At 39.0% G+C, this 16,114-nt stretch overlaps 1 protein-coding gene across 1 annotated transcript in view; it reads right to left on the bottom strand.

The window, feature by feature from the left end:
* Positions 1–16,114, bottom strand: part of tsc2 (TSC complex subunit 2) — a 98,373-nt gene that overhangs the window by 66,871 nt on the left and 15,388 nt on the right. The window contains 13 exon segments of the mRNA XM_052020909.1: positions 40–146; positions 704–826; positions 4,684–4,803; positions 5,406–5,561; positions 6,089–6,170; positions 6,350–6,453; positions 6,864–7,001; positions 8,626–8,769; positions 9,787–9,913; positions 10,032–10,105; positions 11,974–12,099; positions 13,630–13,678; positions 15,100–15,217. Coding sequence (XP_051876869.1) covers positions 40–146; positions 704–826; positions 4,684–4,803; positions 5,406–5,561; positions 6,089–6,170; positions 6,350–6,453; positions 6,864–7,001; positions 8,626–8,769; positions 9,787–9,913; positions 10,032–10,105; positions 11,974–12,099; positions 13,630–13,678; positions 15,100–15,217 — 1,468 coding nt within the window.

The following is a 16,114-nucleotide window of genomic DNA, read 5'->3' as shown; positions in this document are numbered from 1 at the left end:
GATTTGACTGAAGGATAAAATAGAAACTCAACCGCTTACCTGCTTCCACAGAGACAATAGGGGCTGAACCTCACAATTTTGTCCTTGTTTGGCACTCCAATGCGAAAGAGAGAGTCTGCTCGAAGATGCAGGAAAAAATTGAATACCTGCAGAGAAAAAAATGAGATCAAAATTACAGACTTCAAATTAGAAGCAAGAAGCTCTATAAAGCAATGTACCACTCGCTTTTAGAATTTAACATGTATGCAATGACCAGTTATTTCAGGTGTAGCAGTGCTATGAATTAATCATGTTCAGTACATATACTGGAGGCGATCATCTGACAGCCAATATCAGGTTTGGGGTTACTTACAAGTATCTCAGATTATACACTTAAGAGCACAACTGCTCATCAAATGATGCACTGAGACATACATGTTCACAGAGACATCAGCTTCTTAAGCTCTGTCAAGAGCGTTATTTTGCTTCCTTAAAATGGAAGTTGTCCAACTTTTTTTAAAATCATAATTGAGCTTTACAAGAACACTTTAAGAGTGAGCAAGTTTACAAAATCCAAACTAAAGACAAGTTTGAGGGGAAAGCTGGCCTTAAAAATATGGTATCCAAACAAAGAAAAAGTTAACAGACTTACAAAAGTCTGATAGGAGGATGGTTACAATAAATTTAAGTTTGCTACACAAATGAATTCTTCAAACCTACCCACCTGTAGGCGAATACTGCTGGCAATAGCAGATGTGTACATTTGCTGGTAATGTGATTGTATGTGGCTTATCAGAAGTTCATAAACTCGACACGCATGGCTGGCAGGCAAACTGTACAACTTGGTCTGGAGGGGAAAATGGAAATATTTTTGCATGAATTAAGTACAGTGCTGTGGAGACACAGTGTCTGAGACGTTCACTTTTCAGCCAAGATGCGAAACATCTACCAGTGGACACAACAGATGTGATGGAACTCCAACTGATATCTTGAATGAAATTTAATCACACGAGGGGATCGAGCGGAGTTATGACCAGATCAGTCAGGCCACGAATAGCAGAGCAGGCTTGAGGAGCCGCATGGTCTTCTTCCTCTCGCATTTCAGGCCCACTCCCATTCGCATTTTGTATGCTCCAGCGTCAATAATCAAATAATGTCATTTACTGGATTGCTAGTTTTGATTTCTTGCTGTTCACAAGTAATTGCCAATTTCATTTCTACATTTTATCAGCAACATCAGTTCAAAAGTACTTAATTGCCAGAAAAGTTCTTTGAGAGGTCTGGAGATTGTGAAACAATTATTCTCAACACTGGTACCCCACAAGGCTGTGTCCTCAGCCCCCTACTCTACTCTCTATACACGCACAACCGCGTGGCCAGATTCTGCTCTAACGCCACCTACAAGTTTACAACCACACCATAGTGGGCTGTATCTCAAATAACGATGAGTCGGAGTACAGGAAGGAGGTAGAGAGCTTAGTGACATGGTGTCATGACAACAACCTTTCCCTCAATGTCAGCAAAACAAAAGAGCTGGTCATTGAATTTAGGGGGGAGGGGGTGCACATGCTCCTGTCTGCCTACAGGTGCTGAGGTCGAGAAGGTTGAGAGCTTCAAGTTCCTAGGAGTGAATGTTACCGATAGCCTGTCCTGGTCCAACCACATTGACACCACAGCCAAGAAAGCTCACCAGTGCCTCTGCTTCCTCAGGAAGCTAAAGGAATTTGGCACGTCCCCATCGACCTTTACCGATTTTTTATCCATGCACCATAGAAAGCATCCTATCTGGATGCATCACAGCTTGGTATGGCAACTGCTCTGCCTGAGACTGCAGAGAGTTGTGGACACAGCTGAGCACATCACGGAAACCAGCCTCCCCTCTGTGGACACCATCTATACTTCTTGCTGCCTCGGTGAAGCAGCCAGCGTAATCAACAACCCCACCCACCCGAGTCATTCTCTCTTCTCTCCTCTCCCACCAAGCAGAAGATACAGGAGCCCAAAAACACATACTACCAGGCTCAAGGACAGCTTCTACTCCACTGCCTGACCGAAGATGTCTGCAGCCCCACACGGTTCCCTAGTACAATAAGATGGACTCTTGACCTCTCAATCTACCATGTTATGACCTTGCACCTTATGGTCTACCTGCACTGCATTTTCTCTGCAGCTGTTGCACTTTATTCTGTTATTGTTTTATCCTGTACTACCTCAATGCACTGTGCAATGAATTGACCTGTATGAACGGTATGCAAGACAAGTTTTTCCACTGTACCTCAGTACGTGACAATAATAAACCAATTCCAATATATAAATGCGCACACATGCCTTGGCCATTGTACATTTAATTTCTATTGGAATGTCTGTGCATCCAACTTCCCTTGTCCTACATACAGCATAAAAGTCCAGAGCAATCAGTGAGGAAGGAAGGGAGAGATGGAAGAGCAGAGAATCCCGTCACTTCAGGAGGTCGACTACCAAACCCTGACCAAAGAGATACAGGCCCCATTGCTCTCTGCCAACTGAGAGACTTTTCTGGGATGACAGTTTGTCCTGTCTTAATTCAGTTCCTATTAGGTAGAGGTCTACAAGTTTCAATTTTTAAAGATGCTTCAGGATGCCAGCATACAATAAACAGATGAAGTACGAATTAGGAAACACTTTTGGGAGACAAAATAAAGGTTTTCTCTGTCTAACCCAAGAAGGGTGTAATTACTCAGTCAAACTATAAGCTCACCAACAACTGGGAAATTCATTGTTTATCCCACCTACAAATCCATAATGACATTTGAAGAACAATTTGACTCATCCTACAAAGCACCGAATTACTTGTTCTGTAACACGTATAGGTCCTCCCCAGCTTTCAAACGTTCGGGAGACCAGCGGGATGGATCTACCGGCTGCTGCGGGACTGCAGACATCTTCGGTCACCCGGGAGCTCAGTTCGTGGCCGCACTTCTGACTTGTGAACTCTTCAGGTTATGGACAGTTCACAAGAACAGAACCTCACTGTAACCTGGGGAGGACCTGTACCTGCAACTATTTAAAGAGCATGACGAATAGAGATGATCACAGAAATTCTGCCTAAGATTGTGGCTTAAACTATCATTAGTCCCTCTATTCTCCCAAATTTTGTTGGCTGTTTCAATTGTAGAGCAAGTGCAGAATATACATCAAGTGCAGGAGCAGGTACACTTCCCATCTGTAGAATGCAGATTCAACTTAAATAGCAGTTCAATAACTGTTTCCTTGTAGGAGGCAGTGCTTTCTGGAAATTGGTAAATTTGTTTATTATTGTCACATGTATTGAGGTACAGGGAAAAACTTTGTTTTGCATACCACCCATGCAGATCATTTCATCACATCAGTACATCGAGGTAGTACAAGGGAAAAGCAGAGCATTGTTTGAACTTCTCATTTCATCAATGGAACAAGAAAGATTTTAAACTGGATTCAGCAAAGCAATGTCCTCTATTCAGTGGAATGCCAGATATACAATGGTTTTACAGGATGAAGGAAAGAAGGGAAAACCCTGTATTCTGTTATTGTTTTACCTTGTACTACTCCAATGCACTGTGTAACGAATTGATCTGTATAAACGGTATGCAAGACAAGTTTTTCCACTGTTCCTCAGTACATGTGACAATAATAAACCTATTCCAATATATAAATGCACACAACAGAATGAATTTTAAGGCCACTCAGAATTAGCACTTGGAGGTTACAAAATCCTTAAAAATGACACTCCTTGATAATGACCCATTTTATTTTTGTGGAAAGCAAACTTCCCCCATTAAATCAAGTGGAACATTTTAATGAAGCTTCTTGGGTTACCAAAAGTATCCTGTGTATTAATAGAAGTACAAATTCTGCTCTTGAAGGCTGCACATTATCTGGGCTGACAGGCATTATTCTGTGATGGAAAGAAGAATTTTAACCCTGTAATTTTTTTTAGATTTATTCACAGGATGCAGTGCTGCTGTGATGACCAGCATTTGTTTCCTGCAACACCAGTGGCTTGCTACGACATTTCAGAAGGTAGTTAAGATTCAGACATCTTTCTGTCATTCTGGGGTTAAACTTGAGCTAAACCAGACAACAGCTGCAAGATCTTCCCTAAAACACATTGACAAATCAGTTGGGCTAATCCAAATGTCAGAATTACTGATACCAGATGTTACTCTAAAAATTTACTCAATTTTGAATTTCCAAAAGTCACAATTACTGATACCAGATGTTATTCTAAAATGTACTCAATTTTAAATTTCCGAGCTTTTGTAGACAGTTTTAAGTCTGTCACTGGATAATCAATCCAGATGTCAGGATTGCTGATCTAGTAATTTGATTATGCTACCTTTCCCAGATATCTTATGAATTCCTTCTACAACACAATGCCAATCTTCGTAGTTGAACAACAAGCCTCAACAGAAGTTGCACAACCTGTACAAGTGTAAGCTTTTTAAAAATAACCAACAAGACGACAGAAACTCCAGCTAAAATGATGTAGCCAAAACAAAATTGTGCGAGATTCACTCAAAGCAAGCTGATCACACAGCTGTAACTGCTTCCAAAAGGGTACGTAAACCATTTTAAAACCATCTGAAGCAGTAGATTTGTTTGTTAATTTAAAAATAGGGCATATTTTAAACCTAACATTCACAAAAACAAGCTCACATGGAACTAAGCACATAATCTGTGTTCTACCTGCAGAATTTCTAGAAGACCCAAGACAGCAGTCTTTATGTCCTCCAGAGGAGAATCATGTGAAAAGTTGCTTTCCACTGCTTCCACAACAGATGGATCAATGAGTGGCCGACTGATAACCTTTAAAAAAATACATTTTATTACTATATATTTGCATACAGTAACCATGTAATTATTATTCTAGGCTAGAGATATCTAGCTACAAACTATAGATACACAGTGTGAATACCGTACAGCAATAAATTTTAAAATTCTACAGAGTGAACTGTGCCAATTAATCGAAGTGCCTGATGTATTTCAGTGTAAATGATTAAATCCTAAAGCTCTGCAAAATACAATTGCCTCATGAGATGCAATCTTAACATAACGAAATACAAATTGTATTGTTCTTAAAAGTACAACTTTACCGTGTTATCAAAGCTACCCTAAACACTTCTGCAGCCAAATCATGAGACTTGGCTTCTGTTCAAAAGTCAAGTAACTGCAGTCTCTAAAAAGAAATGTGTTTGTTCCATGTGAAAGATCAAGCAAAAATCAAATGCTGTGCAAAAAGTTTGCACTGTGCAACGTGATACATAACTTTTACACATTTAGAAACAACTGAGATGGGGTCAGTATATTCACTGCATTTAGTCACGAACTTCAAATTGTACTAAAATTCAATGAAAAGAATGTTACTGAATAAATGTTATCTTTCAGCACGGTGCCTGTAGCATTAATACCTTTTCTATAATGTCCAAGAGACTGTTAAATTGAGGAGTGTTGCAGTCCACTGCTAGGTCTACTAGCAGCTGCGTGGCCAATCTCCGTACCATGTGGTCCTTGTCCTCTGCAATGTGCCCCAGCTGAGGGATCACCACAGCTTCAATTAGCTCCTCCTATGAAAGGAACAACACTTGCTTTAAGATTAGCAAAAACCACTACCTGTATGCTTCCAACAATCCCCTTTTGCTACAAACAATCCTCCATAAATATCAAAAAGTCAACTCAATTTACAACATTAAAAGCTCAAAGTCCCCCTTTCACTAACTTAATGATACTTTTAGCTAATTAATGCAACATGCATACATCAATGTAAAAGCTTTACAGCAATTATCAGGAGACAACTTGCCCGCGGAGCTTCAGCCCTATAAGAGAAAGCTTACAAATGATTATCAATCTGCTCCAAGCTTCCCAGCTCTGGTATAGGAGGGAGCACAGATAATTTAAACTCTTAACCCATTTAATAGAGGTCAAACACTCTTATGCAATTTCAAATAGGAATAGATCTTCCCAGGACTTAAAAGTTCCAAAGCCAGGTTCAGTTACGTAAACCGACACCTGATCACAACTGCCATTAAAATTCTCCCACAAAAAATTTGGCTGCCCGACCTTTGAAAGGTACCCCTTCAGTCTTTTCACTCACCTCATACAATTGTCGATTAATGCTCAAAATAAATAACAAGACATCAAGTGCTTTCTTGCGGATGGCACTTCGATTTTCGTTCCTGGAAGAAAGGAGGGCATGCGTTATTGAGAATGACCAGTATGCTCAAGTACTTACAGAATAAATTTGCACTTACAGAGCTATAATCAGGGGAACAACAAAAGAAAACACCAGTCCCACAAAAATTATGAGTTAATAAAAGTGCGAAAACCAGCACAGTAAATGAATGCGGACTCTTACCTGAAGAACTTATCCATTAGTTTCTGCAGATTCTGAATCCAGCAGTGCTTGGCAGGGTGAATAGACTGAGCCCGGTACGACACTAGTGTAAGAACTGACATCTCCTTCAAACATTTAAGGCAAAATACAACATATAAAAAAGGTTAACAAGTATATCTACCAGCCTTTTAAATCACATGAAAAAATACTGCATTGTCCTATCTTGTACCAATTATTTTGGTAATAAACACACTCAACCCAAGACCTTGCATTAGAGCAGTGCAATAGAGGGATACAGCTGTTAGCAGGCACCTGGGCAATGCCTCCTCAGTTTGATCTCTCTATCACAGAGCATATTTCAAACCATATCACTTTATATGTGTTTATTCTACTATAATATAGCTTCAAGTGCACCAATGATAATGCAGCTATTTCAATAACTAAAATTCAGGAAGTGATACATTTCAGCTCCATATCATACACCTCAAGAATAATTTCACAAATAAAGAGGACAGTAGCAACTTTAGAACCTTACCGGTCTTTTATTGGAACACTTTTCAATCAGTGCAAATAATCGCTCCTGAGGACCGTGATAATCTTTCTGTTCATACAACTCTTCTATTGTGGTTAGCAGCTCATGTACAATAGTAAACAGCTCGTTACTACCCAGTGTCTAAAATTAGGACCACAGAGATGATTAAAAATACAAGTTACACAGGCATGTTATTTGAATTCACTCTCGCATAACATAATCACAAGACTTTTCGAAATAGACATTTGCAGCTATATACATTTTCATGATTTCCCGAAGCAGACAAGGTGAGTGGTCACAGTCTTTTTCCTTATGGTACAGGATCTAAAACTACAAGGCATAGGTTTAACATGAGAGGAAGAAGATTTAAAAAACTCAGGGGCAGGTTTTGCCCACACAGAGGGTGGTGGGTACATGCAACCAGCTGCTAGATACATGAAAGATATTTCAACTAGTACGTGGATAGGAAAGGTTCAGAGGGACATGGGCCAAATGCAGGCAAATGGGACTAGCTCAGGTAGGCAACTTGGTCAGCATGGACAAGTTGGGCCTAAGGGCCTGTTTCCATGCTGTACAACTCTATGACACTTCAAGGCCGGAGGAAGTACTTTTGTAGGAAAGCCATTTTGCACACAGCAAGCTCTGGTTAAAAGTGATCTGAAAACATCTAGATAATCTGCTTAAATAAAGTCAAGGGAGGCATAAATATTGGCCAGAACGTCAGGAATGATTCCCTGCTCTTCTTTGACCACCTATGACAGTGGAGCTTTGACCCAGATTCAGTGCTCAAGTGCCTGGGGTGGGATTGAAACCTGCAGCTCTCTCACTTAGAAGAGAGAGCATTTTCCAATGAGAGACAGCCAACAGATACGTTTCACAAACAGAACTAGATGCATTGCCAAAGAGGAGGAAATAGCTATTACAATTAAAGGCAATCACCAAATCAATCGCAGGAAATTGATACATTTACTTTAAAATATTGGATCTCAGGAGAACAAATAATTTTCTAAAAACAAACAGCTGCACGTGTCAAGTGTTAAAACGTTTAAACGGGATTCAAATTATAAGAAACAAGGAAGGAGATGAGCTCGCTATCAGTGGATTATTAACCAGGGCCACTGGATTACTCAGCCAGAAAGAAACACCAGATTATAGTGCCACATTGAAGGAAATTACATTATTGAGTTTATAAACTGTGGGAAATTAAGGGTGGAATCCAGGATGGCAATAGCAATACGGATGTATCAACAAAAGAATCAGGGGAGAAGTGATCTGCAGTACATTAAGAACCAGATTCAATAACAACATTTGGGGGAATTGAATACATATTTGAAAAAAAGAAATAAAAGTGTAGGGCTGAGGGGAAAGAACAATGGACTGAGACTAACAGGAAGGCTCTTTCAGAAAAGCTGGTATAGGCATGATGAGCTACGGGTTCATTGTCAATTCAAAATTTAAATTTCCAACAAGCTGCTATCACTGAACACTAGTTTCCCCATCTACTTCGTCTTTAAGGAACGCATGCGTGTAACAATTTTAGGCATCTCATTTCTTCTCAGTTGATAGGTTAAGAAACTTTCTACCAGGTTAAAATTGCACATTGGTGAGATAAGAGCCAAAAATTGAAAGTAATCTCAGCTGTCTGAAGAAGGTAGTTCCTTTCACAGAATTGTATTTGTGTTTAATAGAACAATAGGCACACCTTGGATTTTAGAATTAGAAGCCCCAAAAAGACAAACACTGAAGTTCAAGCATACAAACCTACCTCAATTTGCTGAAGTAATCTCTCAATAATGTCCATAAGTTGTTCCCAAGTAACCACCTGTAATTCTTTTCCATACTTTTTAATCAATCGAGTGATGGACAGAACAATTTCATAGGACACTACAGCATTGGCACTTGTCATAGCCTGAAAAAAAAAAGCCAGTTGCATTGTATTTGTTAATTTTATATGCAGCATAAAAATCCAGTTGTAAATCGATCAGTTAATATCAACTCAGTGTATCCAAGATAGTGACTCTAACATTAATCACTGGAGCATCTAATACTACCCCAAGTTAGAGCTACTATTGGTCAAATTATAACACCTCTAACGTTGAACAAGTTACTGGCTGCCAAAAATACATTGCTAAATTAACTGTGTTCCACAGTAGGCGAATACGCATAATAAAGACTGAATTATTTAGTGTCTAATAGGGTGGTTTATATACATCCACTATCAATTGTAAATGTGTGTCAAATTGACAGTTTAGTTACCATATTGAAGGTGACCAAATTATTTATCCAATTTAGTTTAGCACTAAGTATTGTCACTTACTGGGCAGTGTAAAAAAACAACTGCCATCAGTTGAGTAGCTCAATATTGATTGCAACTTACTGAGTATTTCATACTGAGTGAACATTGCCCAATTTGGCATGTTCAATCATATCAGGACCAAAAAAAAAATCAAATGCTATTAACAGCATTAAGTTGAAAGAACTGACAAGCAGATAGAACCACCCCTATCAAAGACCTCATGCTTTCCTCCTCTCACACTTTATCTGCGTCTTAAAAATTGTCTTTCTCACACCTTTGATCACTTCTGATGAAAGGTCATCAACTCTTTCCACGGATACCACCTGACCAGCTTAACATTTTCTTAAGCTTTTTACAAGCATTATGAAGCATTTTCAGGTTTTTTAAAAGATTAAAACTGGTTTTACTCCCAATGGTCTTGATACTCTTAATACCAGGAAGCTAATCTGAACATACAGCTCCATATTAATTTTTCCCTTCCCATCGCTTATCAGAATGGTCATTACACTAAACCTCAAAAATGGTGAAAAACTGCACACAATCCTCTGCTGAAACAAAACTGCAATTACCTACAAGGTTCTGAGTTAGAACCAGAAGGTACTTCTGGCTGGAAAAATTACCCAGTTTTACCTTATAAAAAGAGGGTAAAACAGATGTTGGGGTACTCTTCAGGGTAATGAGACGATGTGCACCCCAGAGAGCCATTCCAACAAAGAATACTGCACCTCTCAACAAAGCCGCATCATCCATGTGCATTCTAACATCAAAATAGCAAAGTTAAATTAAATTATTGAAGTTGGAAGCATACACTGTGCAAATATTATAAATGACACATTCTTAAATAAAAAAGGCATAGAATGAAAATATATTCATACTTATCTTCCATAATGCGACACATTGTATAAATTGCACTGTGTCCCAAGTGAGTTCCCAAGACTTTGCGCATCAGCTGGAAAAGGAAAATCCTCTTTAATCTTTAGCTTAGGTCATAGTCTTTGCATTGAAACAATATGGTGCTGACACTAAATTCATCAATGATCATCAATACTTGAAGATTGAATCTACCCATATTTCTCTTGGAGTATTTATCGGGACAAAACTTTCATGCAAAGCTGATAAAGGAATTCCCCTTGCAACACACCAAATAGGAACAACCGTAGAGAAACAGATTTTAGTTCCATTAGATTCCATTACCTTATTCAAAGCTACGATTGATCTCCTGGTTGCAAAAATGGTGAACCCATTTATGTGCCTGTGATGCTGCTGTAAGTAAGATTTTCATTGTACCTGTGCATATGACAACTACTTTGACATAAAAATAAGCCAACAAGCTACTCTTTGAAGAAAAGGCATCCACACAAGTGAACAGAAGCTCATTTGTGTTACCATCCATAAGCAGAGATCACTGGAGAAGCCAAAAAGGTTATTAAATCACTTCTACTTTTAATGATGCCATGGTTAATTCAGATTAGGTGATAATTACTAAGACTTTTTTTGGCCAATTTCCCTTCTGCATATTTGAGGAATAATTTTCTAAGCACCTGCATTAAGTTCCTGCATTTTTATACAATAAAACATTTTAAAATTCAAATACACTTAGGTTTTTCACACGCAAATGTTGTAAAACAAGTTTCTGGACAAACTTGATGTGACAGGGTTTTAACAGTGATTAGAAATTATACTTCTTAAATCCTCACTGAACTAATAAAATTCTAAAAGAGCTTGATAGTGTGAAGGCTGCTCTCCCTGACTGAACAGCCTTGAACCAGGAGCATTGCTTCAGGGCAAGGGGTCAGCCATTCCAGACCAGAAGATATTTATTTTCTCGATGGATTATAGAATTTTCAGAATTCTCCATTCTACAGGAATGGGGTTATTCAACCATTATTTTCCTTGGCTGAGAGTGATGTATTTTAAGGCAATCAAGGGAAATGACCAAGAAAGTTGGGTGAGCTCCAAGTTCAGACACAATCCCATTCCAATAAGTTCATGGGAAGGGAGAGGGGAAGTTGAGAGGAAAACAAAAAAAAAATCTACAACAGATAATAGAGATTGAGTGGGCAAAATTATGCCAGAAATATGCATTTAAATGCAAAGTTAGCCACTTTGGTAAGAACAGAAGAGCAGATCAGATAAATTGAGAGAGATTAATAAATGCTGGTGTTCAGAGGTGTCCTTGTACAGGAAATGCAAGCTAGCATGTGGGTACATCAAGTAATTAGGAATGGCAAATGGAATGCTGGCTTTTATTTCAAGAGAGATAGAGCATAAAAGTTGGAAATCTTGCTCCACTGGATAGGGAGCAAGTAATCTCCACTTACCAGATTCCAAGAATAAAGGGTATGTCACACAAGGAAAGATAGGGTTTCGAAGAACAAGAGGCAATACTGTGTGGGCTAGCGAGGGTGCGAACAACCTGCTGGAGGAACTCAGCGGATCAGGCTGTACCCGTAGAGGGAAATGGACAGTCAACGTTTCAGGTCAAGACCCTTCATCTGGACTGAAACAGTATATCGTGAGAATGCTTGATAAATGGGGGAAATGGGAGTAGTCGTCTCAGGAAAAATAAAGAGGAGGTAGTATTTATTTTTGTGAGCCACAGATCAATGGAATTCTCTACCTCAGTGAACTGTGGGTGATCAAAGCTAAAATTATCTTTGGGTGACATGAAAAAAAAAATCAGGGATGAAAATGCTGAGGCCAACTATAAAATCAGCCATGATGTTAATAAATGGCAGAGCAGATTCAAAGTACCTTGCTGATCTCCCACTTCTATTTATGGTCATAGTCATACAATTTGGTTGTTGCAAATCCTACCTTCCAACAAGATTCACAGAATTCCTTAACGTTAACTGTACGACAAAGTGTAATAATAAATCCTGGGAGAGACTCAGAGGGCAAAGAGTTGTAGCAGACAACTGCATCAAGGACTTGCAAGGAGACCTAAGAGAATAGATTTTCTATATTAAAACAATTTTTAAGTTTCCATTTCAAACCACAAGAACCTTAGACTAAAACAAAAGCAGAGCATTGCAAGACAGCCACATGAATTTTAAGCACCTATGTAAAGCAATTACCCAAGCAAGTAATTTCAGATTACACAGTCACAATCAATGAAGAACAGAAGAAAGCAAAGTTGAAACTAGTTCTTGCATGGATAAAAGGGATGTCTCAAGTATCATTGAGGCTCGACTTACACATCCCAATACATCCACATCATGCCCTCAGACAAAAACAAATCAAATCTTTTACACACTAGGCAACTTGAGGATTTGTTTTAGTCTATGAAAAGCACACATGACCTGACCACACTCAATATGATTGGAAATTCACATCTCCAAACCGCATTCATTTCCCTTCAGTCAAGCTCTATTAAAGAAATTTTGACAGTTGAGACTATCGCAATACCTCCTACAGCTGATTGGCCAACAAGTTATAGAATGGAGTACACCACAGGAACAGCCCACGATGTCTGTGCCAACCACGATGCCAATTTAAACTAATCCCATCTGCCTTTACATGGTCTATATCCCTCCATTCCCTGTCTGTTCACGTGCCTGTCTAAAACACCTCTTAAATCAGAATCAGGTTTATCATCACTGACTTGTATGTCGTGAAATTTGTTGTTTTGCGGCAGCAGTACCGTGCGAAGACATAAAATTACTATAAATTACAAAATAAATAAATAGTGCAACAAAGAAAGGAATAACTAGTGTTCATGGACTGTTCAAAAATCTGACGGCAGAAGAGAAGAAGCTGTTCGTAAGTCGTTGAGTGTGGGTCTTCAGGTTCTTGTACCTCTTCCCCGATGGTTGTAATGAGAAGAGGACATGTCCCGGATTGCTATTGTATTATAATTTTCAAATAGACCATGGAATAGATCAGGATTAACTAGCAAATAAACAGTTGTCTCCCAATTAGACAAAGTCAGTCCTCAACAGAAGAAATTTCAAGCCAGGTTCAGGGCAAGTGGTACAACAAAATTCCCCACTCTCAAACCTGCTATTGTGTGTTAAAAATGAGCATCCCACTTCCTGAGCAACAAGATTTTTTTTAAATCTCCCTATGAATCATTCTGTGTTTTACCATTCTAAAAGTAGAATGCAAAATAAAATATTTAAGCACGTACACAACTCACATCATTGTCACCCAAACTGAATACCAAAATTAGCAAATGACTTCAGGAGTATCAACATCACATTATCCCCAAGCTTGAAGACACCACAGTAATATGAATGACTTCCATAACAGGCTTGGTTTATAAATGTGCTTCAATTACTAAAATAAAAGGCTTCATCTGCCCACAAGTTTCACATGAAAACTAGCTACAGTCACCCATGCAACAAACATGTCACAACGACTTAAGAGATGATTTTTCCCACATTGAGATAGATCATCTAAATGAACTCAGAGCACAAAGAAAGCTTTATGATGCTATGCAAGCTGTTTGTGTACTGAATATTAGACACTAACCTCTATATCTGTTGGCACTGTCGTCAGATTACAGAGAACACAGATCTTACTGTAAGAAAAATGAGTATGCATTACCACACAGGAAAATGTGCAGAGAAACAAGTCAAATCATATTGCATAATTGCTAATCATAGAAATGCATAATAAAATTAAGAGGTAATGCAAATTTATTCCATTGTACCTTCTAAAAATTCTAAAGATTTTTCAAGACCATGCAACATTGGTTTGGGACAACAATCCTATTTTCAGAAGAGGCATTTTTCAGAATATCATTTGAGCAAGATGAATTCATGCAGCAATGTGATCAGTACAACAATCTAGAACTAAAATAATATTTTTTGTCTCTTAATCAATAATAAGGGGTCTGCTAACGTCAGGAGTTCTCGCGTAATAACAAAGCACGAGCGGACAGTTTATGCTAGAACTGTATAGAATCATGACTAGACCATACTACATAAAAGGTGTGCTAGCACTAGAGAGGATGCAGAGAAAATACACAAGGATGTTATCAAAGCTGGAGAGGTTTTGTTGTGAAGAGTGATTGACCAGGCTGGGGTTGTTTTCTTTGAAACAAATGAGACTAAGAAGATTTAATTCAGGTGTATAAAACCATTAGAGGCCTAGACAGGGCGAACAGGAAGCAACCATTTCCCCAAGCAGGGAAGTCGGTAGCCATGGCTCACAGATTTGTTAACTGGTGCAAGAATCATGAGGGTGTGGAGGAAAAATGCTTTCACCCATAGCAGAAGTTGTCTGGAACTTATTTTGTGAAGGGAGAAACTCATCACATTCAAAAGATAACCGGACAAGCATTTGAAGTGTAACCTACATAGATTACAGATCATCTTCTGGGAAGTGGAAGATAACCAGCTGCTTTTGATGGACATGTACGGAGCGATTCAAATGGCTTGTGTTGTAAACTTCTGTGATTTTAAGAATCGTGTCATCTAGCTCCAGTTGCAGCCCATAATGCATTTATACAAAAATGCTTCCATCATGATAGGAATAGATAGGAAAGATTGAGGGATATGGGCCAAATGCAGGCAAATGGGACTAGTTCAGTTGGGCAACTTGGTCAGAATGGACAAGTTGGGCCGAAGGGCCTGTTTTCCGTGCTGCATAGCTCTACGACTCTGAGCTGTTGAGAATAACAAGGTAGGTGGATGGTGCTGGTATTCAGCTCTCCAAAGAGTAGTTTGTGATAAGAAAAGCAATACGGAACACATGGGAAACATAGTTTCAGCCTCACAATCTAAAAATAAGGCCATTCAATGGCCAACAAAGAAAACAACAAACTCCCATGGATAATCTTGTACATTAGGCGAAAAACTTTTTTTTAAATATAATCTGTATTGGTGCTTAAGTCCATGTATTGACTACATGGACTTAAGTACCAATACAGAATTCCTGCAGTTTCAACTGTTCACTATGTTCTGCAGCAGGAAGTTTCATGAAATGACTCTCACTTACTGGACGATCTGGGCCACGATCTGATCCAAGTAGCAACTGTTGAATTTGACAAGATTGACCAGTACTTCTAGAAACTCCACGGTTAGACCAATTTCTAACCACTTGAGGACAAATAAGGCTTTAACAAATACAAAGACAAAATTAGATGGTTTGCACCTTAATAGGAAATCCTATTTTAGATAATACAGGAATCGTTCAAAATATTAATAATTTTCCTCATCGATACCAATACATGGCACAACTACAGGTAATAAATTAATCTATTTTCAGGATCCTGAACTGAACTAAATTTCTTACTAAGCCAGTTCAGAGGACAGGTAAGAATCAACCAGGCTGGGTAAGGAAGAGAGGTTTCATTAGTGAACCAGACTTTTTTTTTTAAATAATAAATACAACAATCCAGTAATTTCCTGGTTATTATTAACATTGACAGAAGTTTCATTTAATATTCACTGACAGAAGTGAAGGAATCTGAACACCCATGCCTCTGGGTCAAAGTGGAGGTCTCTAGATTGGTAATTTCACCGTTAAACTGAAGTATCTTCAGCAGCAGGAACCAATTTGAGGCTACGTCTTGAGAGAAAGAAATTGCAGGGCTACAGGGCAAGGTGATGGTAGCTGGCTGGCTGGATTGCTCTCCATGTAGAGCTATTAGAAACTCAGACCAAATAGCCTCCTACTGTACTGTAACCAGTAGTGTAGCGGATAGCGTAATGCTATTACAGTACCAGCGACCCGGGTTCAATTCTGGCCACTGTCTGTAAGGAATTTGTACGTAGATAAGATATCTTTATTAGTCACATGTACATCAAAACACACAGTGAAATGCATCTTTTTGTGTAGAGTGTCCTGGGGCAGCCCACAGGCGTCGCTACGCTTCTGGCGCCAACGTAGCATGCACACAACTTCCTAACCCATACACCTTTGGAATGTGGGAGGAAACCGGAGCACCTGGAGGAAACCCACACAGACACGGGGAGAACATACAAACTCCTTATAGACAGCAACGGGAATT

Source organism: Pristis pectinata, chromosome 8, assembly GCF_009764475.1.
Source record: "Pristis pectinata isolate sPriPec2 chromosome 8, sPriPec2.1.pri, whole genome shotgun sequence".
NCBI lineage: Eukaryota > Metazoa > Chordata > Chondrichthyes > Rhinopristiformes > Pristidae > Pristis > Pristis pectinata.
Note: the sequence above shows the minus strand (reverse complement) of the source record. Positions and strands in the feature narration are given on the sequence as shown.